At 37.7% G+C, this 25,225-nt stretch overlaps 1 protein-coding gene across 2 annotated transcripts in view; it reads right to left on the bottom strand.

The window, feature by feature from the left end:
- Positions 1–1,051: 1,051 nt before the first annotated feature.
- The window catches only part of IDE (insulin degrading enzyme), a 92,588-nt gene continuing 68,414 nt past the window's right edge, over positions 1,052–25,225 (bottom strand). For both annotated transcript variants that reach the window (XM_065407188.1, XM_065407187.1), the window contains exons 16-25: positions 24,230–24,340; positions 21,577–21,697; positions 18,502–18,593; positions 14,555–14,666; positions 11,671–11,838; positions 8,409–8,681; positions 5,050–5,111; positions 3,444–3,516; positions 2,083–2,150; positions 1,052–1,504 (exon numbers count right to left, since the gene is read on the bottom strand). In XM_065407188.1, coding sequence (XP_065263260.1) covers positions 1,409–1,504; positions 2,083–2,150; positions 3,444–3,516; positions 5,050–5,111; positions 8,409–8,681; positions 11,671–11,838; positions 14,555–14,666; positions 18,502–18,593; positions 21,577–21,697; positions 24,230–24,340 — 1,176 coding nt within the window. In that variant the 3' untranslated portion in view covers positions 1,052–1,408. The remainder of the gene's footprint in view (positions 1,505–2,082; positions 2,151–3,443; positions 3,517–5,049; positions 5,112–8,408; positions 8,682–11,670; positions 11,839–14,554; positions 14,667–18,501; positions 18,594–21,576; positions 21,698–24,229; positions 24,341–25,225) is intronic.

Here is a 25,225-nt window from a genome sequence, read left to right on the forward strand (position 1 = left end):
ATGTAACAAAATATTTTAAGACTAAAAATAACTCTTTTAAAAATCCTTTTTGTACTTTATGGCCTAATCCTGCCTTCTTTACTGAGGCAGAACCACCAATGAAGTCACTAAGCTCAGTAAAGGGTGAAGAATTGGATTCATTATATATTATTCTGGTATTTTCTTTATGAATTAAAATTATGATTTATACACGTGGCTACTGTGTTTCTGTGCTGATCCTGTAATATAACCTGAATTAACTAGAGTGTTGTGCTGCTGTTTTGTTTTGAATGTCTGAATGACAGAAAAAGGAGCGTGAAGACTGAGCATCTAAGCCATGTAGCTTTATACGGAAAACTCAATTGATGCATTCATGGGGCCAAACTTGACTTTATCTGTGCTTATGTCAAAAACTGAGGCTGTGATCTAGTAAAGCACTTATGCACATGCTTATAGTTATGTACATTTTTAAGTGTTTTGCTGGATAGAGGCCTAATATAACAATATACTGAGCAAAAAAACATTGGCGACCTCATCCAGTTTATGAACTGGAAACAAAAATGATGTCAATTAAAAAAAACAAAAAACAATTTTTATTATTCAACCAGAAGGAAACAACTCAGAGCAACCCTGAGAAATTGAATGAGGTATTAACAATCAAGAGACAAGCATAGCACTCACAAAAATAAGATGGACTACCCAAGTGTTTCCAGCATTTTACTAGTTTGAATATAAAATGTCCCCAAATTTGTATATAAAGATTAAAACCATGCCAATATATTTAATTACTCTTCTTCTGTTAAAGACAACTCCCTTGTTTATTATTTTGTTGCAAAATTTCCTCTTTTCCACTGATCTACTTAAATCTTAAATAGAAAACAAGTTGGTTGCATTGAGGATCAATTAAAAAAAGGTATCATTCAACACTTTATCCTTCAAAAAATGTCAAAGGCTCCTTTTTATGAAAAGTTTTTCTCCTCCCTCCCCCCCCCCCGCCCCAAAAAAAAGGCTTAATACTTTTTTCCCTGAAAAAATTATTATAGAGCTATTTTCAATGGCCTTTTGCAAGAATAACATGGATATTTTAAGCAAGATCAATTTGGTCTGGAGGCTTCTTCAAATTCCGTTATCAAAATGAAAATTTTAAGGGATATACTATTTTAAAAATATACTGCATCTACAAGAGCCTTTAATATTCTGGTTGATTTTGGTTTTCAACAGTTGTTTTGTAATATAAATGACACATGACTACAACTAATTTTCTAATTTTCTGTATCCCTATCACACCATTAATGCTGAATGAACCAAGAGTGAATCAGGGACTCTCAGAATGGACAGGATTGTTTATCCTAATAATCTTTAAGATGTTTGTTCATAATGAAACCCCTTGAAATTGATCCCTTTGCATTTCTTCATCCATTGGGATTCTTCACAGTTTTGAAGCCATGACATTGACATGTGGTTTCACCAATGGAAAGAGTGGTAGACTGCGTTTGAACTCTGTCATATTTTGAATCACATCAGGCTGCAGAGAAGTTTATTTGAAAAAAAACAAAAAAACAAAAAACCTCTGCTTAGTATCAAATAAAACATGAGAAATTGCTCACTTTCAGATTTTATCACTTAATTGTTCTATCCATATACGCACAAATCCTGTTTGCTATATCAGTGTTACTATTACACTCACAACATAATAAAATGGCTTTTAAGCTTTGAACCCAATCAGAACTTTCAGATTTATTCTAAATTATTTCAGACTATATTTATAATACATTTATTCTATAGTGTAGGTGCTCAGCATACAATTACCTACTTCCATCTACTGCTTCTACAATGGATTAATAGGGACAAGGGCAACTGGAAAGCCCAGCATAAAGCAGAAGTTTCCTCTTCTGTTTCAAAACACAGGATAAAATCCACCCGTACAGAAGCAGGCAATGTGTTTGTAAAAAAGTAGAAGCTCTGAGACAGTTGTGAGCCTGAACCTCAATTTGTAATGATAATGTCACAGGCAGGATTTCAAACAGTCTGTACCCTCACTCAATGCCCATTTTTCTATACTATCAAATAATTTTTAGTATCCAGATTTTTTTTTTTTTTTACCTGTGGCAAAGGGGGTGCTGGTGCCAGATTTACGTCATTTTGGCTTGGAAATTCTCCAACAACAGGACCTATTAAACAAAATTAACTTAGAAAGACTGCAGCTTCTAAAATATCTTCTCAAATAAACTACTTTGTAAAGTTAGACAAATAGCTAAAAGTACAGTTTATGAATTTCAAGATCCCTTCCTGTAGTTTTTGCTTAGCAGAACCCACCACCTAATTTATATTCTTAAATACCCCAATCAATAAATAGTTAAGAGGGTTTTAAATAAAAGACTTTGTGAACACTAGTCAATGCCACTTCTAATCACCTTCTAGAAGAATCAGTAGTTAATTGATAGCTACATATACCATTGACTGAATTTGTGTGAAGCAAGGATAACATCTCATGGCCAGTTACAACAATCATACATCTGTGTTCCCTATATATTTTCCAGGGGCTACCCAACATCCTACAACTATTACTCCCTTGGAAAAAGATGGCAGACCACTCTAATTTATTTTTACATTTTAAAAGCATATTTATGTTCTTCCTACTCATGCATTTTATTATCAGCTAAAAGAACTTAATGAAGATCAGTCAGTCATGTAAGTTAGAGATGGGAAAGTTATCTTAGAGCCTGTGTCACAAAACACACACAACCTGATGCAAACTGACAAATAATTTTGCACAAAATGTCATGGAAAATTCTTCACCAATCTTGCAGATAATTAGTGAAACCATTTTTTATTTTTTACATTTTAACTCTAGAGAGGAATAGGATAGTTAATAATAAATGACAACTCAGTCTGTTTTCCAACTGATTAGTTAATTAATTGGAAATAAAATCTAAATAAAATTATTAGTATGTGTATTTCAAGTATAGAATAATATGTTTCATATTACCAGTTGGAGGTTTATACATTTCTTTCCTCAGAAATGCCCCAATAACAGACTGGCATTTCGCTGTTGATCAGAACAGTCTATTCCATTTCTACATGGACATACTAAATATGTATATTTTATTTTCCAGAGCAAAGTGTTTGCAGGGTTTTTTTTAATGTCTTGTTATTAAAAATAGAAGTTGTACATTTTAGGACATACCATTTTAACATAGCCAGACACTTCAGAATGGGTGAAGCAATGGCAGGCTCATCATCTTTATTGTGGCTGGAAACCCACAACTATCTGAATTTCCCTCAAATGAACTATTTTTAAATATCCTTGTGGAAAAATACCTTTCTCCAAGAAGATATAAACCTCCTTTCCAGAATTTGGTTTCATAGTGCATTGTACTTGTACTGCACAACACACTGCTGTATTGCACTATGTCTGACTTGAACAGGAATAAATTAAAAAAACTACGCAATACAATACTTACAGGAATCCATTTCCCTTGCAAGGACGTGTACGGATACCTTGTGTCTCCTGGGAGCATCTACTGCCAACATCTCCTGCAGAAAGCAGCAAGGTCAGTTATTCCACAACAGAATCTAAGTGACAGCTAGCTGCTATCAGGAAGGGAAGCCCTTTGTTGTCTACATATTACAAAGGGATGGCAACTATTTAATGTGCAACTTTAGTGGTAATTAATGTTATAGTAAATTTTGGTTCTTTGAACCCATGTTGGGCTTGTCCCTGGAAATTTAACCAAAGTTCCAGTCCTTCACAGCTCTTAATGATTTCGGAACAGAGCTGCATGAGAGATTCAGTCTTGTGAAGTTCAGAAGCCGCAAGGAACTAGGGGTGAAATGCTGGCTCCACAGAAATCAGTGGGAATTTTGCCATTGATTTCTATGGAATCAGGATTACACACTAGATCTTTGGTCCTACAAAGTTTCTACAGAGCTGTTAACGGCAGAGCCCAGCAGCCTTGGGGAAGCACATCAACCCTGAGCACAGATGTCAAAGTCAGTTGGGCCAGCTCACCTAACTATGTAAATGTTTCTAGTGTCCCCTCCCGCATCCTGGGACAACTGGATAATCATGCACTGTGTATTAGTACAAACATTAAAATGGATAGAAATAAATCTACTCCAACTGGATGGAGTAGGATTCCACGAATACTGGTACCTTGGACAACCACATCGGTTATCACTTATTAACCATCTGTTAAAGAAATCTCTTAGTAATTTTTTATTTGCTGTCTTTGATTTTTAACAGGTCTCTGTGTGTTTAACTAATTGATGTGTGTAGTGTAGTTGTAGCTGTATTGGTCCCAGTATATTAGAGAGACAAGGTGGGTGAGGGAATATCTTTTATTGGACAAACGTCTTTTGATGAGAGAGACAAGCTTTCGAGCTACACAGAGCTCTTTGCCAGTCTCACCGCAAAATGTGAGGCGAATAGATTGTTGAGCATAAATGATCCAGGGACCAGTGCCACAAGTTCAACCGGTGCCGCGAGCAAGAGCGGCGCCGGGACTCTGAGCGGTGCCGGGAATCAGGACAGTGCCCCCTTTTCAGTGCCGGGGATCAGTGACCTGGCAATGTAGGTGGGCGCATCATTGTCAGCTTGCCGTGGGAGAAAAATTGTTGGCAAATGTTGGCATCATTGCTGGCTTGCTGGGGGGAAAATTTCCCGCAACTGTGCACGTGGCCTGCGCACACCTGATTGGAATCGACGTGAACAAGCACTCGAAGAAGAAACATGTTTACAATTTCCAATACTGGATATATATAGTGTTATTACAGTTGTCATGCTAATGTGAGTTGCAATACATGCATACAGTCGTGCAAATCATTGGGGCGGGGGAGCCATACTCCCATTAGGTATGCAAATTCCCACTAAAATCATCAGGAGTTTGTAGATAAATAGTTCCACATTGACTCCTAACTGTAATATTAAGACATCTGGACCAATCATGTTACCTTTATAAGACAGGCATAAACGTACTAACTTGTAATTCACACAAATAATCCCAAGCATATTTTCCTTTAGTGCCTATGTGTCTTAGTAATAAAGTTCTAAATATATGACTAACTTACCTTATAGAACTGTATGATATCGTCCTTGGTCAGGGTCTTTAGATACGCCACTTCAATGTTATCTGAACAATAAGTTTTAATTAAAACAAGTCTGCAAATAATAGTTAGTTATGATCATGATATTTTTTCAAAGTACTTTTCTTTCAAATTTAGACAGTGCAATTGACTGCAAATGACACGCTTTTCATTCTTAACTTACAAGCTACTATTTGAGTCTATGAAAAATAAATAGCAGTGGAAGCTTTAAAGAATTACACAAAATGAGCCCGTTTTGATTAAATGTGCTATAAAAGGCATATCTATTTCTGAACTCCATCTTCAAAAAAAGAGTGAATCAGATTCATAACAGATACTGATTTTATAGATAGCTTTTATTCACATTTATTATACTTAGGTAACCTTTTATTTAGGAAATAGCAAGATGGCATGAGTTTTAAAATATATAATAGAAGAAAGAAAATGTGCGTGATCTTTAGTGTGCAGTGTGGTCCAAAGTGAAAAGGAAGGTCTTAAAAATTAGTTTTGCAGAGGAAGTGACTCAGTAGCTATAGTATATTACTAAATACAGATACATTTAAAGGTATGCAAGTCCATTGTATAATGCCACTATAAAAGTATAATTATTACAGAAACACAGAGCCTACCATAAGGGGCAGCATAAAAGAAAGAGCAATCTTCAAATGAGGAGACTTGTGGGGCAGGAGGATCCAATTTAAGAATTAAAACATACATGACTAAGAAGTCAGAGGCAGATTGGCATTAGTCCATGGTGAGTTTTGAAAAACAGAATGGAATTTTTAATTGAATTCAGAGATGATGGGAAGTCAGTGAAAATAACTGAACAGATGTTGCCCTGGTTGGGATGGTGATAAGTAAACATGGGTGGGGAAAAAAAGTTAGGTAAGAAAGATGATTCAGACTTCTAGCCTTTAGAGGAAAGTTAAGTTTGAATCACGTGGTGTGAAAGAGTAAGAAACCTGGGACAAAGAGGGGACTTTTTTCCCCTTTGCATGAGTTGACTAACTTCTGTTTTTGTCAATTCTAGTTACACAAAAACCTTCTACTAAATTCTTCTAAATCAATGTAGGTAGATGGGAACTAAAAGGATCAGGGAACAAGTCAAGGAAATAAAGAACTGGGCATCATCTGTATAGAAGAGATGATCAAGGATAAGGTTACAGATAGCAATGAGTCATCCTGGAAAGAGAAGATATATGAACAAGAAAGCGAAGGATGGGGACATCTGAAAAACAGATGACACTGGAAAGCAGGACAGACAAGGTGTAACGCTCCTACTCGAGATGAAAAAGCAGCAGAGAGTAGGAATTTTCATGCTTCTCCCTACACCTGGAGTGACATCTCATTGCCAGTATACCAAGGGCCCTCACTCCTTTCAAAAAGTGTTTTCTGAAAGTTGTACTGAGGCCAATGTATAGGACACTACAGGAGGATACACAGTTAAAGCAGTTTCTAATAGGACACTGACTACCCCCAACAAAGCTGAACTTGGTACTGTGACAGGACAGCATGTTGAATGGAAAGCAGTGGAGAAGCCTACAGTGGGAAAGGTGGCCACAGAGTGTACAGATCATGTTTCCCAGAACCTTAGTAAATAAAGGAAGGTTGGAGACTGTACTTCTGAGCAGTAACATTCAGACACACACCAAATATAAGGCAGAGTAGATCTGGCCCTAAAACCTAAAATGGGACAAGTCTTTTATTTGAGAAGATAATATATGTTTTAACTGTCAAAATGATTTATCTTTCTTGTCATGAATTGTATTTTAAAAGGTTTACTAAGTAAATAGTGAACAAAGCCAAAATCTAAACTAGAATATTCCATTCCTTCCTTTTCTTTTTCTCTTTACCTTTTGGGAGGAGTGGAAGAGAAACATGTTTTTTATGGCAAAACCAATTTAGCTTTCTCTGTTTCAAGGTGTACTAAGTAGTAATACAAAATGATACTCTATCTAGCTCAGAATATTTCAGATAAAGATTATGGACTTGCTGGTGAAAAGAAAAAAAATAGTTTAAAAGGATGAGCTAGAAGATAAATGTTTCAATATTGATATAAATGATTTTTAATTCATTTTCAGTGAGAATACTATTATTCTCACCCTAAACACTTCTCCTGTAATGTTTGTAACCTTTAGAATACAAGATTAAATCTTCCAGTGACATCTAGACCTGCTCAGAACAGAGACAGACAACATGGTGGTTCAGACACAAGCTGTGGCTTACACTAGTGCTCCCACTGTTGCTAGCACTAGTAGAGCTGCACTGGTAGCAGAAACGGTGGGAAATTTTAGCGGGGAAAAGCCTATTATAAAGGCTAAGAATGTATGCATTGTCATAAGGACTGTGCAAGGTAAATATGACTGCACCTATCACAGGCACTAGGTGCACATGTAGTACAATCTTTAAAAATACATACAAAATAATTCAGGCTGACACAAAGTCAATATATAAAGCCTCCTATCATATATCCAATCCTTTAACACCCTTGGCCTACTTTATTGGCTCATGGAACTCTGCAAAAAGAGCTGAAGATCAATGAACGTGGGCTCAGTCCAACCAATGGGGAGAGTAAATTTCAGAGCATAGGATCCTCCACTATGAACGTCCCCTGACAAATACTGCAAACTCAGGTATCCTATTGGATATCTCCCAGGGTAGAAAGAAAAGACTAAAAGCACTCACACCACAAAGAAATGCATAAAATTATGTACAGAAGGCAAAAGATTAGGTCTCTAATAAATTCACTCCTATTCAGTGCAGCTGTAGTTGTAACCAATTTGCAATCAAATGTTACTTTTAGAAACAAGTGATACAGAACTTTTTAAAGATACTTACTTATCTGGGCCTACAGTGTTAATATCAGTGTGTAACCTGTAAGTTTTCCAGTTGTAAGAGAAGCGTTACCTGCTCTCAGCTCTCTCCTTTATATAGCTGCATTCATTAATAGCCTGAACTGTCCTAATTAAATTGTTAAACATTCTAAGTGGGGTCCCTTGTGTGGTTTATAATATATTGGGTGAAATAGTGCCCCTGTTAAAGTCAACAGGAGTTTTGCCATTGACTTCAGTGAGGCCAGAATTTCACCCATTATCTTCACTGAAAACGTAAAGAATATTTGACTCCTCTTTTTTTCTTGCCTTTCAAGTTATCTACTGTGTCCCTGAGAGATTCCTGGAGAATATTTCTGTGTACATTTCTGTGACAAGCGGATAAGAGAAATGCAAGAATTTTCAGTTATTAAAATCTGTTATATATTTAAATACAAGTGAAAGTAACAGTATGTTTCAGCACTTCAGCCCTCAATTTCACATTTTCATCTGACAATTTTCTGTTTTTCTTACCTCTGTCAAAGTTATACTGCTGGGAAATTATTTCTCCCCAGTATTTAGCACACTCTGCAGACAACTTCTTTGGTTTGTCTAGACGACGAATTGCTAAAGCTTGGATATGTTTCTGGAAGGCCTCCTCTGACATGTCTTCAATGCACTTCTCCATGGTTTTTAGGAAAGCTTCAACCCTGCTTTCCAAGTAGTGCGGTTGTTTTTCTGACTGAATAATAAACCGCAGTCCTTGTATGCCATTAGCCCGTCGGGGACCACTGAACACAATGTAACCTTGACAAAAGAGAAAAATTGCAACTGGTTAACTACATCTATATCTATGTCCAGTAAAAATGTTTCAGTTTGCCTCCTCTTCAATGAATGCTGGCTATTAACAATGTAGGATACCGTGAACATCTGTTCCTTATTTGTCAACAAGCAACACACCCTGTCCCATATTTTAGGAAGTTATTCAAAGTGTCACACACTAGAACTGAATGTATGATTTTACATTGTGTGTGATTCCATGAATAAAACATTGCAGGGTTCAAAAAATAGAAGCTACATCTTGTATTTTTCAAAGTTTTCTTTTATTTCCCTGAAATGGATGTGGTTGCCCTAGAGAGGAGGAAAAAAAAGAATGAAGAAAGGTTGTTTGTCATTATTAGTTTCTGATACCCAGATAGTAAGTGTTATTAGGTTGAGCATTCAGAATAATTACTTAGATCTACTATTTCTATCTAGTTACTACTTCTGTGTTTTATAAACTTTCATTACACCCCTCCCCCCCCCCCCCCAGCGGAACAGTCTCATTTTGAAGTAATTTTTTCCATGTTAAACCTTCACCACTGAGGTTTGGTTCAACTGTGTGCAATTTACACCCAGCAATGCACTGAAATGATTTTGGAATTCATTCCACAGACTATAAAAAGGAATTTTACTAAGTGGTCCTATTCATTTATCACAGTGGTTCTCAAACTTTTGTACTGGTGACCCCTTTCAAATAGCAAGCCTCTGAGTGTGACCCCCCTATAAATTAAAAACAACTGTTAATATATTTAACACCATTATAAATGCTGGATGCAAAGCAGGGTTTGGGGTGGAGACTGACAGCTTGCGACCCCCCATGTAATAACCTCACGACCCCCTGAGGGGTCCCGCCCCCAGTTTGAGAACCCCTGATTTATCAGTTCCTGTAGCCATGTTATGGTTAACATTCCAGCAGTTGTTTCCTCTATAGAGCTGTACTACTCTCCCAATGTATTATATACTGAAAAATATCACTATGGTTTAAAACTTAAGATTCTCAGGACAGAGGAAGGCCAGTGATCCTTGTTGAAATCCATACAAATAGGGAAATTCTTAGTAAAATGATCAAACCTCCAATACTTGGCTAATACCTCTATTACACACAATGGGCCCCCCATCTATAACATTATGCAGCCGTACAGACCTGTGCCTAGATACTAGAAATGTGATCCCTTAACTGTTCATGTCCATGTTTACATAGGTTTAAGTTAAAAGACCAATAGGGTTCAAATAGATTTTTTTATATCTCCAAATTAATATTCATTTTGAAAGCTATCTTTTCCAAGTTGATAACTTACATTATATTTTAATACTGGGTGGCAAACGGGATTTACTCAAAGTGTTTACTCAGCCTAGCAGGGCATTTTGTGCTTGGTATTTTGCATTTTCATGCAATCCCCCGCCCCCCCCCCCCCCCCCCCCACACACACACACACCCCCCCCCATACTGCTTACATGGTTGGTCACTTGTCCTTCAAACATAGCATCAGTTTACCTAAGAATAGGATCCTTCATAATGAAAAGTTCTATCAACATACAGCTTTTATTGTTGTTATTACAGTAGCACCCAAAATGTACTATGTGCTGTACTAAGGAGGATATGGATAAAGTTCATGCTCCAAAGAATTATTTGTAGATATTAAGCTAAAAGTGATTGTTTAAGGTATGATTTGCAGCCTGGCATGCCATCTAAAAAAGACCATTCCATGTGTAGTGTGTGTTGTGGAAGAAAGGGCAATGACAGTTTTGGGAAAGGAAGAGTGGTTTTACTATTGTAAACACCCGCCTAACAGAGAGGCAAGTTTAGTGAATGCAGTTTAAGGAACTCAGCAAGAAGACTGTGAGGCTTCATTTTTTTCATTTTGCTGCAATTTGATAATTTAAGCTCTCTCTTGTGTGGTAGTGTCTCTGCCTAATCTAATAGCAGCCACTGGATAAAACACAGGCAAACAGTGGCTCTGTCTCTGAAATGGAAGAGGAATCAGAGAGTTGTAGAGGCATTGGTGGAAAATTTCATTTGAATTAGCTCGGATACATGTGCAGTCACATCCTTACTAACTATAAGTCATACCTAGGGCTTTGTAAGCATTATTGCTTACCACTTCCCATAAAGGCAGTAAGAACAGGAGTACTTGTGGCACCTTAGAGACTAACAAATTTATTTAGGCAGTGTGACTGATTCTCTGTCAGTATTGCTCAGTTTTCTTCTGGCAGTCATTTAGCTTTGGGAAGCTGATCTAATAATCCCACCCTCTCCCGTCATTCACAGCTTTAGATGAAAGAACAGGGGTACTTGTGGCACCTTAGAGACTAACAAATTTATTTGAGCATAAGCTACAGCCCACTTCATCAGATGCATAGAACGGAACATATAGTAAGAAGATATATATACATACAGAGAACATGAAAAGGTGGAAATTGCCATACCAACTCCAAGAGGCTAATTAATTAAGATGAGCTATTATCAGCAGGAGGGGGGGGGGAACTTTTGTAGTGATAATCAAGATGGCCCATTTCGGACAGTTGACAAGAAGGTGTGAGGATACTTAACATGGGGAAATAGATTCAATTTGTGTAATGACCCAGCCACTCCCAGTCTCCATTCAAGCCCAAGTTAATGGTATCTAGTTTGCAAATTAATTCCAGTTCAGCAGTTTCTTGTTGGAGTCTGTTTTTGAAGCTTTTCTTTAGATGAGGTGGTTTCTATATAGCCAGTAAGACACCATCTTTTTCTGGAGTGAGGCAGTCTTCAAATATTTCAGTCTTGATCTTAAAAGCTACGCTTTTTTCATCTCAGTTTACCATTGTGAACTGTATAGTCTTTGGGGTCTCCATTAGTTAAAATAACTTGTTTACCAAATGTCCTTTAAATGGCATTCAGGGAGCAGGGTAGAAGCAGAGCTATAGAAAGTCTATCATCATACTTATCCTTATTTATTACTGAGATATGGAGGATAACTCTGGGAAAACTCACCTAACTGTTCCTTAGTACGCAGAGTGTTGAAGCAAGGCTCTGATATAATTTGACAGAAGAGCTCCAAAAACATATTCTCAGAAGTACTCTGCATATCTGTTTGGTAATATATTTCTATGCCACAGTTGTTATGAACTTCATTCCTCTGTTGATAGACAAACCAACCTCCTAAAAGAGAAAATTAAAGTAATTAGGCTCTCTCTCATACACACACCTTCCCAAATAGAGTCCAAGTAGAAAAAACAGACAGTCTAGCTGCAGATAGAATCTGATTTCAAGAAAGAGACAGATTCAAAGCAGATCTTCTATTAATAATCAGGCAACCTGTGGGAGAAAGACTTTTATAGTATGTTCACAAGGTTAACAAATCCTAGCTTGGCGAGTCACATAGGTAAGTGAATTCCAAAAGCCAAGGGTCCTCGCAGAGAACACCATGCCGATGTCTCCTCTCTTATAATGATCTCAAATGCCTCTGCTGATTTCCCACTGATTAGACTTGGAGACTACTGCACCCATCATATCCCTACCTAGAGGTGGTCCCTATGGATCAGGGTTGAGGTACATTTGTGTGGTTGGAGGGGAAGCTTGCACTGCCTCTCCCGTGCTTGGTTTGTTCTGTAAACAGAAGACTTCAATTTCTACGACAGTCAATCCAACAGATTTATAAGCATTAAAAGTAATTCAACAAGTAATACCAATAGCTTCTTTGGTACAAGGCATTTCCTATAGGCTAATGATCAGCTAGAGATTATGGCCTTTGGCTGTACATTAGCTATCTATTCGTACATATTCTCAGGAATTGTCCTCAATCTCCGTAGTAATTATTGCTTAAATCTTGACTTTTTGGCAGTGCACAAAAAATTGAGTACTATAAATAAATTCTGTAAAATCACCCTAGGTTAAAAAATAATCAGCTATTAGACATGGCAAGAAGTTATTTGGATAGAAACTACACTTTACTCAATGAAGCAAAGGCAGCAGCATATCATTGAGCGTACAAATGCAAAAAATGAAAGTTGCTCTCCAGGAGCTCTGGTCATTCAATGTGGACATTAATACCTCATACAGAATGAGGCAGGGCTCTCACTTTGACTGTGTAGAATAAGGAAGGGCTCAGATTATATTTCACATGCACCTACACACTAAACGTAAAATTTGTGTCAATTAACATATGCATGCATGTGCAAAGCAAGGAGAATGTTGGCACATAATTACAAATATCGTTATACTGTACCAAAACACACTGCAAATGCACGAAGTACATTTAAAAAACCCTTTTAACCCTGTCAAAATTTCAAGGTTCCACACCAAAACCCCAATACACTAGAGCTATTAGAAAGAGAGAAAGACAGAAAGAGAGAAAGAAAACTGCACAGCAGTGTCGGTCCTGACGTGAATAATGGCACCAGAGCGCCCTACTGTACTGACGCCAAGGGTGGTGAAAGCTGCCAGGGAAGCATGTGTGGCGCCAACTGCAGAGGAGGTTCCTGGCACTGGGGTCCTCCAATACCAATTCTGATACCAGCTCTATCCCTACTACTGGAAGAGGAGTGCTGGGATGTGGTGCCAACAGGCATGAGGGTTCAGTGGCTTGCTCCATTGGACGGGCTATAGATGGCACAGACCTGGAAAAGTCCTAGACCAATGGTGAGGTTGGGACCAAAAGGCAAAGGAGGTCTGCGGCTGCCTGGTACGCTGATGAACAAACACAGTCTGTACTGGCATCTCCCTCATCGGTAACAGACTCAAGGGATGCCCGGGGGTGGTTTCTGACCTTCCCACTCAGTACCGGGGAAGGGTCACAGGCACCCATGCCTTCCTGCCCACCACCACCAGCTCCATGTCAGTCTGCGCTTTTCCTGAAGGAGGCAAAAGAGTTACCCCGAGAACTAGAGTGGTCGTGGCTGGTCTTATGTGACATTTCATCGGCACAGTTGACAGGGAACAGCTTCTCCACCTCTTCAGAGAGGCACTGCTCCCACACGTGAAGCAGTCGCAGTCTCAGAGCCTGAGGGTAATTGTTGGCCTAATGAAGGCCTCTGTACCAGATCAGGCTGCATGGCCTGCCCGAGGTGAAAGTCCCAGGCCACCTGAGTCCTTTTATTGAACAATCTGCAGATCAAACAATGCTCTTTAAGGTGGTCCTTGCCAAGATAGAGCAGGCACCGTGCGTGAGGATCGTTGTTAGAGATCGCTCCCCCACATGAAGGGCAGTGTTTAAACCCTGGTGAAGGCATCAACAGGGAAAAAAACCTACTAAAGCTAACTACAACTATATACAATAAACAACTATGCTAAATCTGATTGCAAGGATGTAAGGTAATACCACACAGAGCTCCGACTTCAGCCATGGGCGGTAAGAAGGAACTGAGGGGAAGGGGTCAGGGTGGTGCCACCTCAGATAGCTAGGGATGGGGCCACAGCCATGAGGCATGAGTGCTGTCCCTCTACAGGTATTGCTAGGCAAAATCTCTGGCTCCGGCGCACTAAGCACGCACACACCTAATGGAATACATGTCTGCATCCACTCAAAGAACAGTTGTTACTTTAATGTTATTTTGCTTCAAACTGCTGTGCAAGCCACATGTCTGTATTCATCCTTCACATCAACACTCCAATATATTAAGCAGCTAAATACTATTTTATAGTTCTACAAAAAACAGTTACTGAGCATAACAGAAAGATTAATGTCACAGACCTACCTATACTACTTTTCATATGATGATATTTCCCATTTAATTCTGCAAGATTTACAGTGCAAAATCATTTGAAGTTGATTTCTAGACAAACTACAGGTAATATTCACTTCAAAAGTCATTAGAAGACACCAGGAAACAGCTTTAAATTATTTGCTTTATAACATAGAAAAAATGATTCAACTTACTGTCAGGAAGCTGCACTTCTCTATATCTTACTAGCTGACTGGGAAGGAGGGGCTTTGTATGAGCATGCTCAATGAGAGTGTCCTCAACCATTTGCATAATTCCTAATGCAGCCTGGAAAAGAAGACATTAATTTCAAGTTGTTTATTTAGTCTTTGACAATCCTAAATCTGGCAGCACACTGAAGGACCGCAGTTATTGTTGGTAAGATGCAAAATCAGGAATGGAAGGATGGAATGGTTAATTTAAAACAAAGTATAAGAAAGTGAAAAATAAGGTGGAAATAAGTGAGATTATTTTCCCTACATTAGCTTATTTATTTTTATTTTATTTATTTATTTTATTATTATTATTTATTTTATAGTAACCCAGTGCTACTGGCGAGCACCTTCAGCTACATTCATCTTTACACATTTAGCTAAACATTTTGGACCTATTCTTAATGTGCTCTCACTTTCTTACCCTTGAAGTATTTATCTGTGCAAACTTGGAAACTGCATACGTACTTCCCAATTTATAAACACAAATGACATTTTGTTAGCTGTTAATTTGGTTTCTCCAAGTCTTTCTATATCAGCACAGCTATTCACCCCATTTTGTTGCGTTGGTGGAGTTGGGACTGTTGGGATCAAGGCAGTCCCTTTTATATGGGGATAAAAAAAAAAAAAAAATCACAAGATTTTTTTTTTCCTGTTCCATCTGCTGGTAAGGAGAATAGGAAAAATAATTTTATCCAGCAGCCAGTGACAACTGATAACTCAGTCTACGCAAGTGAAATTTACTTGCTGTCAGATTAACAGTTGCAGGCCCGCACTTTAGGGCTGGAATTTTCAAGAGTCTAATGGAATCAGGCTCCAACTCCTAGTAAAAATAAATGAGAAGTTCCTAACTCCCTTAGGTGAATCCCTTCCTAAAATCCTAAATATTTCCTGTAGGGAGGGACAACACAAGTTTCAAAAATAAACTAGAGCATCTTGAGTAAAAAAAAATTAGGACCACCATATTTTCTTATTCTTCAAATCTGAGATCCAGGTTTCCCAGGGAAAAGTCAACTAAAATTTTCTTCTCCTAGCCTGGCAGGCTATGTTGGCATACAGAGATGCTGCAGGAAGCAGTTTTTAGACCCCAATTCAACAAAGCATTTAAACATGTGAGTAATCCTGCCCCTATTTGTCAAAGCACTTAAGCACAAACTTCAGTGCCACTGAAGTCAATGGAATTTAAAGCATGTAGTTTACTGTATAGGGATGGGATGACTCACATGCTTAAAGACCTTGCTGAGTTAGTGCCTTCGTGCCCACAAACACAGCACACATAATTAAGAAGTCAAAAAAGAGAGAGAGAAGGTATGTGACAGGGTAGCAGACCAGCTCTGTTACCATTTTTAATTGAAAACTATAAACTTCATTTGTTCTTTCAGAAACCTTACCAGATTTTTTTTTAAAAATACACTACAGTATACAACATACAAACATCAATACATGGCAACTAACATGGCAGGAAATGCTGAAGTAATGTAGTTTGGATGCAACGTTGGTCATAGTTCTAAAGACAGAGTAAAATTTATAAAACTGCCTAATCGACGGTCCATGAGACCTAGACTCCTAAGTGCCTAAGCTAGTATTGAAAAAGAATCATAGAATCTTAAGTCACTTGGGCACTTTTGAAAATTTTATCAAGATGCTCCAATATGTGAGTATACCCACAGATGTAGACTACATTGCTGTGCTTTAGTTATTAAATGTGGATGTTAATTAATATTTTAATTGAATAGGAGTTCTTAAAATGATAAATTCAGATTTTCCTTTACTGTCAAATATAATTAGCTTTTTATAAAAAGAACAGGAGTACTTGTGGCACCTTAGAGACTAACAAATTTATTAGAGCATAAGCTTTCGTGGGCTACAGCCCACTTCTTCGGATCCGAAGAAGTGGGCTGTAGCCCATGAAAGCTTATGCTCTAATAAATTTGTTAGTCTCTAAGGTGCCACAAGTACTCCTGTTCTTTTTGCAGATACAGACTAACACGGCTGCTACTCTGAAACCTAGCTTTTTATAAATACACAATACAGTGTTTATTCCTAAGCAGTTCTAAAGTTATAGCCATTTTCAGTAAATCTACAGTTTCAACCTAAACAGCATCAAATACATAGGCTATTTGAAGTTCAGGTGGTTTTATGAAAAGTTGGTCTTTAAAAAAAAAAAAAAAAAAGCAGCAGGGATTTCAGTAAATTACATTAAAAATTACACTTCAATGAAAAAAGTCTTTAAAACCTGACTGTGATGATGGGGGAGGAGGGGGCGGACAGGGTGTGTGTGAACAATATGTATGCCAACATTTTTTAAAAGTCTGGCCTCACTTAGATGTGTAACTTCAAACGGCTTGATTGCTAAGTGCCATGGCTTACATGTTGAAAAGTATAGCAACTTATTACAAAATCTGCTTCAAAATTCTATGCAGAAGCCCAAACCTCTTACTCTGTTCTGCCATGTAAACTCACAACACAAAATGGTTTCTTGCAGAAAACCTGCAAAAGATCTCTAAATTTATGAAGGAAAAGAAATGGAAAAAAAGGGATGAGGGAAATATAGGAAATTTCAAGGCAAAGCCAAAATAATATGTATTCTACTCTAGAAAACAACAAATTACCACAGAATATTTATAACACGGTGTCACTGTGAGCACCATTAGCCTACTACTAAGCAGAAATCAACACCCTATTGTGGCAAAATACAAACGTCAGAATAGAAGTCTAAGCAGACAGGTAGATTGCAAGGAACTCAGAAGAAGCTTGCAGTTCATTTCTGATCACCATGGTCTCCAAATACATAGATGCACCATATGCAGCGATGTATATTTTTATCCCTCCAAAAGCCACCCACACGACTGCTTACAGAAAACATCTTTTTCTCATGATTGGGTCGCATAATACATGTCAGCACAATACAGGACTCGGTCCTGAGTAATTCTGTGGTGCTTTATAGAGGAATTTAATCACATCTTGTTCACATATAGAGGGGGTTAGGAGGAAGATGGGATTATTCTTTAGTTTACATTTCCACACAAAAAATGTAAAAAAATTAAAAAACAACTTTCCTGGAGCTCTTATTTAAAGCTCCAACTTTCTATAGCCTATCCTTCTGGCTCTTTCCCTCACTGCTGCTGGCCACTTCCCTCTCGACGCACTCACTGCTGACCTGCAGTGTTTTAAGATACGATAGTCTAGTGTTAGTGTACTTTCACTAGACTAGTATAGAAGCATGTCTGTATCACATTTATCCAAAGATCTGAGTGCATTTACAAATACTGCATGTGACAATAGCTTTGTGAGAGAGTTAAAATATTAAAATGGCTGCATCTATTCCCATGGGGCTGATATAGCAGCATTCCCAATAGTATCATGACAGAAGTGCAACTCATTACAGTTTTAATGAAGGACACATTAAATAGTCTGTGCCTCTTACTAGCAGTGCCCTCTTACTTTCACAAGGAAAAGGAACTAGAAGTCTGATTTATGGACCCACACACCTTAGCCTTGTACTTAATGCTTCACTTTGAAGGATTCTGATTTTTTTAAACTTTGCTAGTCAGCTGAGTCACATGTCTGAAGCTTGTAAATGGAAAATCAGGAGCTGTAGCATACAGTTACTTTTGCAGTCTAATTACTTACTGTAATGACATGCAATGCAGACTTTAAAATATTTAGATCATAAACTGTTTTCTATTACAGTAAATCTCAAATACCAACATTCAAAGGGACATTGAGCCTGACAGACAGCAGACAAAACGTCATCATGATATACTTGCTGTAAAACAGCTAAAAATTAAGTGAAGACTATGAAATCATATTTGGCAAAAACTGATTTAAAACTTGGGACGATTAACTAAACCCTTGGTTTTAAATCCTGTTTTTAATACAAACTATTTCTATTAAAGAAAATATCAGACCTGTTTTGTTATATTGCCATGGAGAAGAGCCTCGATGTGTAACCGTGACAACAGTTGAGATATAAAGGCCTTGAGGCGGGGAAGAGTGACATCTAGAATAGATAAATAGACAGTTAAATTAATCACATGATTTTTTTACATTACAGGGAATTGACCTCATCTTCAGCAGATATGATCCGTTTCTTGGAGAAAAGGGAAAATCATAATAGTCAAAAGCAATGGATTTTTCCTTAAAAATTCATTGTTGGAAAGTTTCCAGGTTTAAATATCAGCACTCATTGCATAGTTTGCTTTGCTTAGAATTCACTTAACATCTGACCCAGATTCCACTAAGAAAAACAACAACAACCCTGCTCTCCAATCATGCTGAACACACATTCACTCTCCAGAGAAAATAGTTACTATCATTTAGGTGGGACTGAGAGATAAAGCCGTAGCTATTAACTACATAAAGAACATGTGGCTTACAATTCTCCTGGAAGTTACAGTACATTACTATCTAGACTAAAACAATTTCTGAACTCAAATTTCAGTTTTATAGCAATTAGCAATAAATCATGTAAATTAAGAATTATTTTTTGTAAAATATATATACATACCTGTACATGTACACACACACACCTGATTTTCATATTTTAAACACTTTTACAATCAGTATTACTCATCCATAAAGCAAAATACAAGTTACATATTAGAATCAATAGGCAGAATCAGCAGACTAAGAGACAGTCCCCTGGTATGAGCACTGACTTTGGAGTCAGGAGACCTGGGGTCCATTCACTGGCTCTGCCACAGACTCCCTGTGTGACCTAGGGAAAGTCCCTTATTCTCTCTGTGCCTCATTTTCTTATCTGTAAAATGGGGATAATAGCACTTCTCTATCTCAAAGGGGTGTTTCTAAGGATAAAGACTGTGAGGCTCTCAGTTACTATTGTAATGGAAGGCATATAAGTACCTAAGTTATTTTAGGATAAAAATATCTACCTATCATCAATACTTAATAATTTTTCCTCTTACTACAACCCCAACAAATGGCCTCCCAAAAACACACACCATTTCCACTTCTTTCCTCACCCCAAATCAATTATTAGTTGCTCTCACTTTGTTAGTCATATCTTATATTTAAACTTTGTCTCCTGGAAAAGGCAAGGGGTCTCTTATTGTTTGTGTAATTAGTCTCTTAATTCTGACAAACATTTGTCAGCAGTACATAGGGCTGGGGTCGTCTGGTAGTGGTGGTGAGGATGATAGTAGTAAAAATCAAACCAAAAAATCATTGTCCCTCAAGCAGATCTCTAATGTTGCAAGACAGTTAGACTTTAACCTCTTTGAACAGCAATTCAGTGTTAAATTGCCATGTTATGGACACTCAGTATTAAACTTTAAATGGATTATGTTAAGGGACAGAAGTTAGTAAATATAAAAAAGGATCTGCAATTCCTAGGAAGAGGAAAGGAGTGTCATTTATCAGGCTGACCCTGCTCTCGCTGAAATTAATGCTAGTTTTGCCACTGACTTCAGTAGGGCCCATTGAGAGTCACCTTACTTAACACTGTACAGACAACAGAACAAAATATTTAGGGCCCCGTCCCAAAGCTACTCTGTACAGTCAGGCCGTGCACTAGTATAAAGCCTAGGGTTGCCAACCCTCCAAAATTGGCCTGGAGTCTCCAGGAATTAAAGATTAATCTTTAATTAAAGATTATGTCATGTGATGAAACCTCCAGGAGTAAGTCCAACCAAAAGTGGCAACCCTAAAGCCCCCTATAGCGTGTATAGAGGACTGCCTGCATGGAGCAGCTTTCAGGATCAGAGCCTTAAATAGTGGGATGCAACAATATACAGTATAGTGAGTTTCTGACCATACTGGATTTTTCTTTCCCTCTAAAACGATTTTTCATTGGCATCTTTTAGAGTCGAATACATCAACCAAGAATGATTAAATAACTATCCTGCAGTACTACCCAGAAGCCTCAATCAGAAACAGGGCCTCATTGTGCACTGTACAACCACAGAGGTATTCCCAAGAGTTCCTGTTGGAAAAGATTTATACAATTTGTTTTTAAATTTTGTTGCTGATATTTTTCTGGTAAAAGCTTTTTCTTGCAATAATTAAAGGGTATACAGTGCCCAATATATTTTAAGCCTGCCTCAGTAGCAAGTGTACAAGATGTGCACACTCACCTCTTTATAAATATCTCATCAAGGGAAACAGGGGGAGGGAAGGGCAAGTTCACATCTTTGCTCATGATGGCCTTCAGCTGAAAGCAGTATTTAGTAAGGCTGGTTTAATAGGGTGGTAAGATGTCTGAAAATTAGAAGATGGGAAGCAGCTACCAAAAGATAGAAATATAGGGCCAAATCCTGCCCACTTCACTAATATGAGCAGTCCCAACAAAGTCAAAACTTGCATGAGAAAGGCAAGCTAGATTTGGCCCTAATTTACATCTTTTGGAAGATTTGTTGGGAATGGTCCAAGGAAAATCTTCTTTCTGCAGACTGCTCCAACAGCAGCCCATTCTCATGTCAGGCCAGAGTGGGGTACTACATGTAAAGTTCACCTCTGCTAAAATTATAAATACATCCTCAGATTATTTTGAAGTTGTTAGTAATTTTTATATTTTAAATTACCCTCCCCAGTGAATATAGCGAGGGATCTGTTCTTCATTAAGGACTATTTGCATGAAAAGTTTATAGGATTTTTTCCAGATATTTTTGAGACAGCGGTCATCAAAAAATAAATACATAATTTTAAAAAAATCTTAAATTCCCAAACTAAAATTTAGTAACTAAAAAAAATTAATAGTTTTTTCTCAAACTTTAAACACACTATGAGGCAACTGCTGTACAAACGTTGCAAAATATGGTTCAGAGTTCAAAATATGTAGCTCCATTAATGTTGATTAAGTAATTACTTGTGAGGACAACAGACTATGTCCCCATTCAAAAATGGAAACTCTTAACTCTACTAAAACAATACAAAGCTCAGGATTCTAAACATGACAAAAGTCAAAACAGGCCAAAATAGTGAATTCGGTAAAAGAAACAAACAGTTAAAAATTGGCAGGAACTCACCATCTAGAGCTTCTTTTAATTCATCTTTGGTCCAAGCAACTTCTGTCATCAACAGTCGGAGATAATACATAGCATGCTGGTGAGGCTGTTCAGCTCGAAAGTTGTTAAGTGATCGCATGTACTAACAAAGTTGAAATAGGACGTTCAATAATTACAAAGCTTAGCTTCTGAATATAACAGCAACATCACCCTGAATTACTTGGCTTTGTATACAACCCAAAACCCCACATTCAAGATGCCAGCAACTATTCTACACTTGTACTTTCTTGAGTAGCATAATACGGTAATTGGATTGAACTATGCTCATGATGATGCAGCTTTGCTTACATGATGAAGAAGCTAGGAACTAAGCTAGTTTCAATTTTGACAAAAACATGTATTCTCAGAGTGCATTTTTCCATTAATTCATTATGACCAATATTTTTAATTATTCTAATCAAGGCCTATACATTCTGTGGCAACTATTACCAAATTCATTGCTAGCTGCAAACTATAACTAATTGTCCAGTGCCCTATTCTCACACGGTCAGACAGAGGCAGGGGCAGCTACATACAAGAGGAACAAGAAAAGAATCTATCCTTGTGAGCAGGGCTGTGACAACTGTTCTTTTGTTCAGTTTGCATCCAGGCAAAATAAACACAGTCATCTCCTCAAACAGAAAGAATGAAAAGAGCAAGCTAACAGTCTTGGCAATGTGGGATCTACTGGGTCCCCATACAGCCACAGGTAAGCATAGCCTCAATTTCACAAGAGAAAGTCAGCTGTTTTTCAGAGGCCAGTGGGTAGGTGGGAAATACAACCCCTGAGACCATAAGGTGAGAGGGCTTTGTCTGGACTGACAGGAAAAAAGAGCAGTGTCTCCTTTAAGAGTCCCCCCCCACATGGGAATTGGGAGAGGGTGGAAGGGATCACCTAAGCCTGCAGGCAGGTCAGTAGGACTTAGGTAAGCCACTGGCCCCCTGCACACCTGGAGAGAGTATATAAACCCTACTCCCTCCAGCTGAGCCCCCTCCTAACCCAGGATTAGTTTAGGTCTGGATTTCCCCCCCTCTGTTATGGGCATTGTACTAATTGCCTCATTTGTGACTGGGAATGACTTACACCCCACCATGACCAATCTGGCAGTGAGGGGGAGTGTGAGTGTGAGTGTTTTTTCCTTCCCCATAGCAGCTCAGGGACCTGGTAGAGTAGATCAGGAGGTAAGGTTCAAGATGCCAGGTGTCCAGTGCAGCTACTCATTCCATAGGGGTCCAGTTCTGTGTAAAACTGGAATTGGAAGTGGATTTAGGGGAAGGCATCCCCTAAAGAAAAGGGGGAACAAGGTTAGGCCTCCAAGTGTCTGCTGCAACACAGCCCCTTAACCTTCATACAAGGGGAGGGTGGGGGCTGGAACCAGCGTTGGAGGGCTGATGGCACCACATCCCTTGCATCTTGTCTTTCTTTCTGTGTTTCTGGGACAAAGAGGAAAAAGTTGGTGGAGACTGCCTTCCCTGTTTCATAAGAAGAAAGGACCTGACCCTTTCTTAACATGGATGAGCTTGTGGGAGAAGAAAATGCAACTTTTCCTAGTTAGATTTTGATTTTTTTTTTCCTTTATATTGTTACACACATGGATATACATACAATAAAAATTGTACATTATCACAAAATATGCAAAATAATGAAAAATAAATTCTGAGATAAAACTCCCCTGAGTTCTGGAGACATAAATGAGAAAATATCTCATAATAAAGGAAAATCCCCAAGAAGTATGCATTATAGATAATGTATAGATATATTTAGAAATTTCTTTGGGGTTTTCCTTAGTTTTAAATTTAATTTTTATCTGTTTTATGCTGCCATGTGTGTCAGTTTACCACAGTAATGAGATTCAACGTGCCACATATATATATAGACCCTGATATTAGACTAAATCTTCCTTATATTTGATGTTCACCTATTTGAATATTAAAATTAAAAGTTTCCTGTTGCATTATATAATGCTTTCTTCTTATGTAGACAACTCCAATGTAAACAATTACATTTCTAGACTGAACTAACAGAAGTAACAAAGAAGTTGTAACCTATTTCAAAAGTTTTTAAAAAAACATTTGTAAAATGCAGTATATGAATATGGATCACTGAATTTTGTGCCAGTTTTTACTTCCAGAATTCTGCATATCCTGCATATCCATGTACTTCATCCTACACCATGAAATGGGTTATGATCCCCTGGGTCCAGAGGGGTCACAACCATCCCTCCTATCTATCCTGTTTCTTTATGGCTAGGTCAGACTGAAATCCTAAAATCTTTTTCTTGTTGAAAATGGGATCGGAGTATGGAAAAGTTTGAGAACCACTGTTCTACTCCTTTTATAAATGAAAGGCATAATCCAGCAGTTACAAAAAGTTCACCACACATTTTGCCTGAATAAAGACTGTAGGGCCAATACTTTTGAAGTTGTACAACTGTCATTTAAATACTTGGCTAGAAGTTCACCCAAAACTGAAGCCAATAGCAAAACTCCCATCAACTTCAGTGGGCTAGGATTTCACCCTATACTTTTGGGCAGATTTAGCTCTCAAATTCCATTAAAATGTTCACATTTCACTCATAGTCAATATATTCTGTTTTAAATTATCCCAATCACATTAAAATTCCATAGAGCTTACCGCTTCCTTGATAATTTCAAATCTTTTCTCATCAATCTCAAAGGTGGTCATTTTTTCAATGATCTTCTTTAACAAGATATGCTGCTTGTCATTATAACCTTTTACAGAAAGCTATGGAAAGAGTGCATAAGTTTCTTTAAACTTGAAAAGTCAAAGAGCAATTTCTAAAAAAAATAATTTTAAGTGTTTATAATGGCCTAAAACTCATACATCCCAATTAGAAAAAACACAGGTATTTGACTAAATCAATTTAAAATCAATTTTACTCACAAGGCCGTATAATATTGATGAAGACAATACTGTATGTCTTGGTGGTTTTACATGCAAAGGACAAATATAAATTCACTGTAGCTTAATAAAGCAGCAATGTGTCTGAGTATAAACTAACTGTTTATTAGTATGGGCTCTAGTCAGTAAAGTATGTTTGAAGTACTCAAAAATGTTTTTCACTATGGACTTCTCATTATAGTAATAAAAACTAGCTTCCTAGTCTCCTCAAATGTTACCCCAGAAACCTATTTTCAACTCTATATTTAATTTTCCCTCATGACCCATAAATAAATATATTTTACTGGGATGGTAGTAAATAATATCAGGAGACTAGGGTCAGTGTGGACACCTGCAGTCATAGAAGTCAGTATGATGCTAGCTTACAAAACCCAGGGTGTTAGAATCATAGAATATCAGGGTTGGAAGGGACCTCAGGAGGTCATCTAGTCCAACCCCCTGCTCAAAGCAGGACCAATCCCCAATGTTAGTCTCAAATGTTATGAGATATGGGTACCTCTATACAAAGTCTTGATAAGGCTGCATATGGGGTAATATGCACCTGGTATTAATCACCTAAATTACAAAATGAATATATATAAAATACAAAGAAAGGCTACATAATTTTTCATGCTATGAAGAATATCTGATGAGAAAAGGCTCCAAACAAAGGAAAATACAAGATGTAAGTCCTGTTTGCAGGAATCAAAAGAGGGCACACACATTATG

This window comes from Emys orbicularis, chromosome 7 (assembly GCF_028017835.1).
Source record: "Emys orbicularis isolate rEmyOrb1 chromosome 7, rEmyOrb1.hap1, whole genome shotgun sequence".
Classification (NCBI taxonomy): Eukaryota; Metazoa; Chordata; order Testudines; family Emydidae; genus Emys; species Emys orbicularis.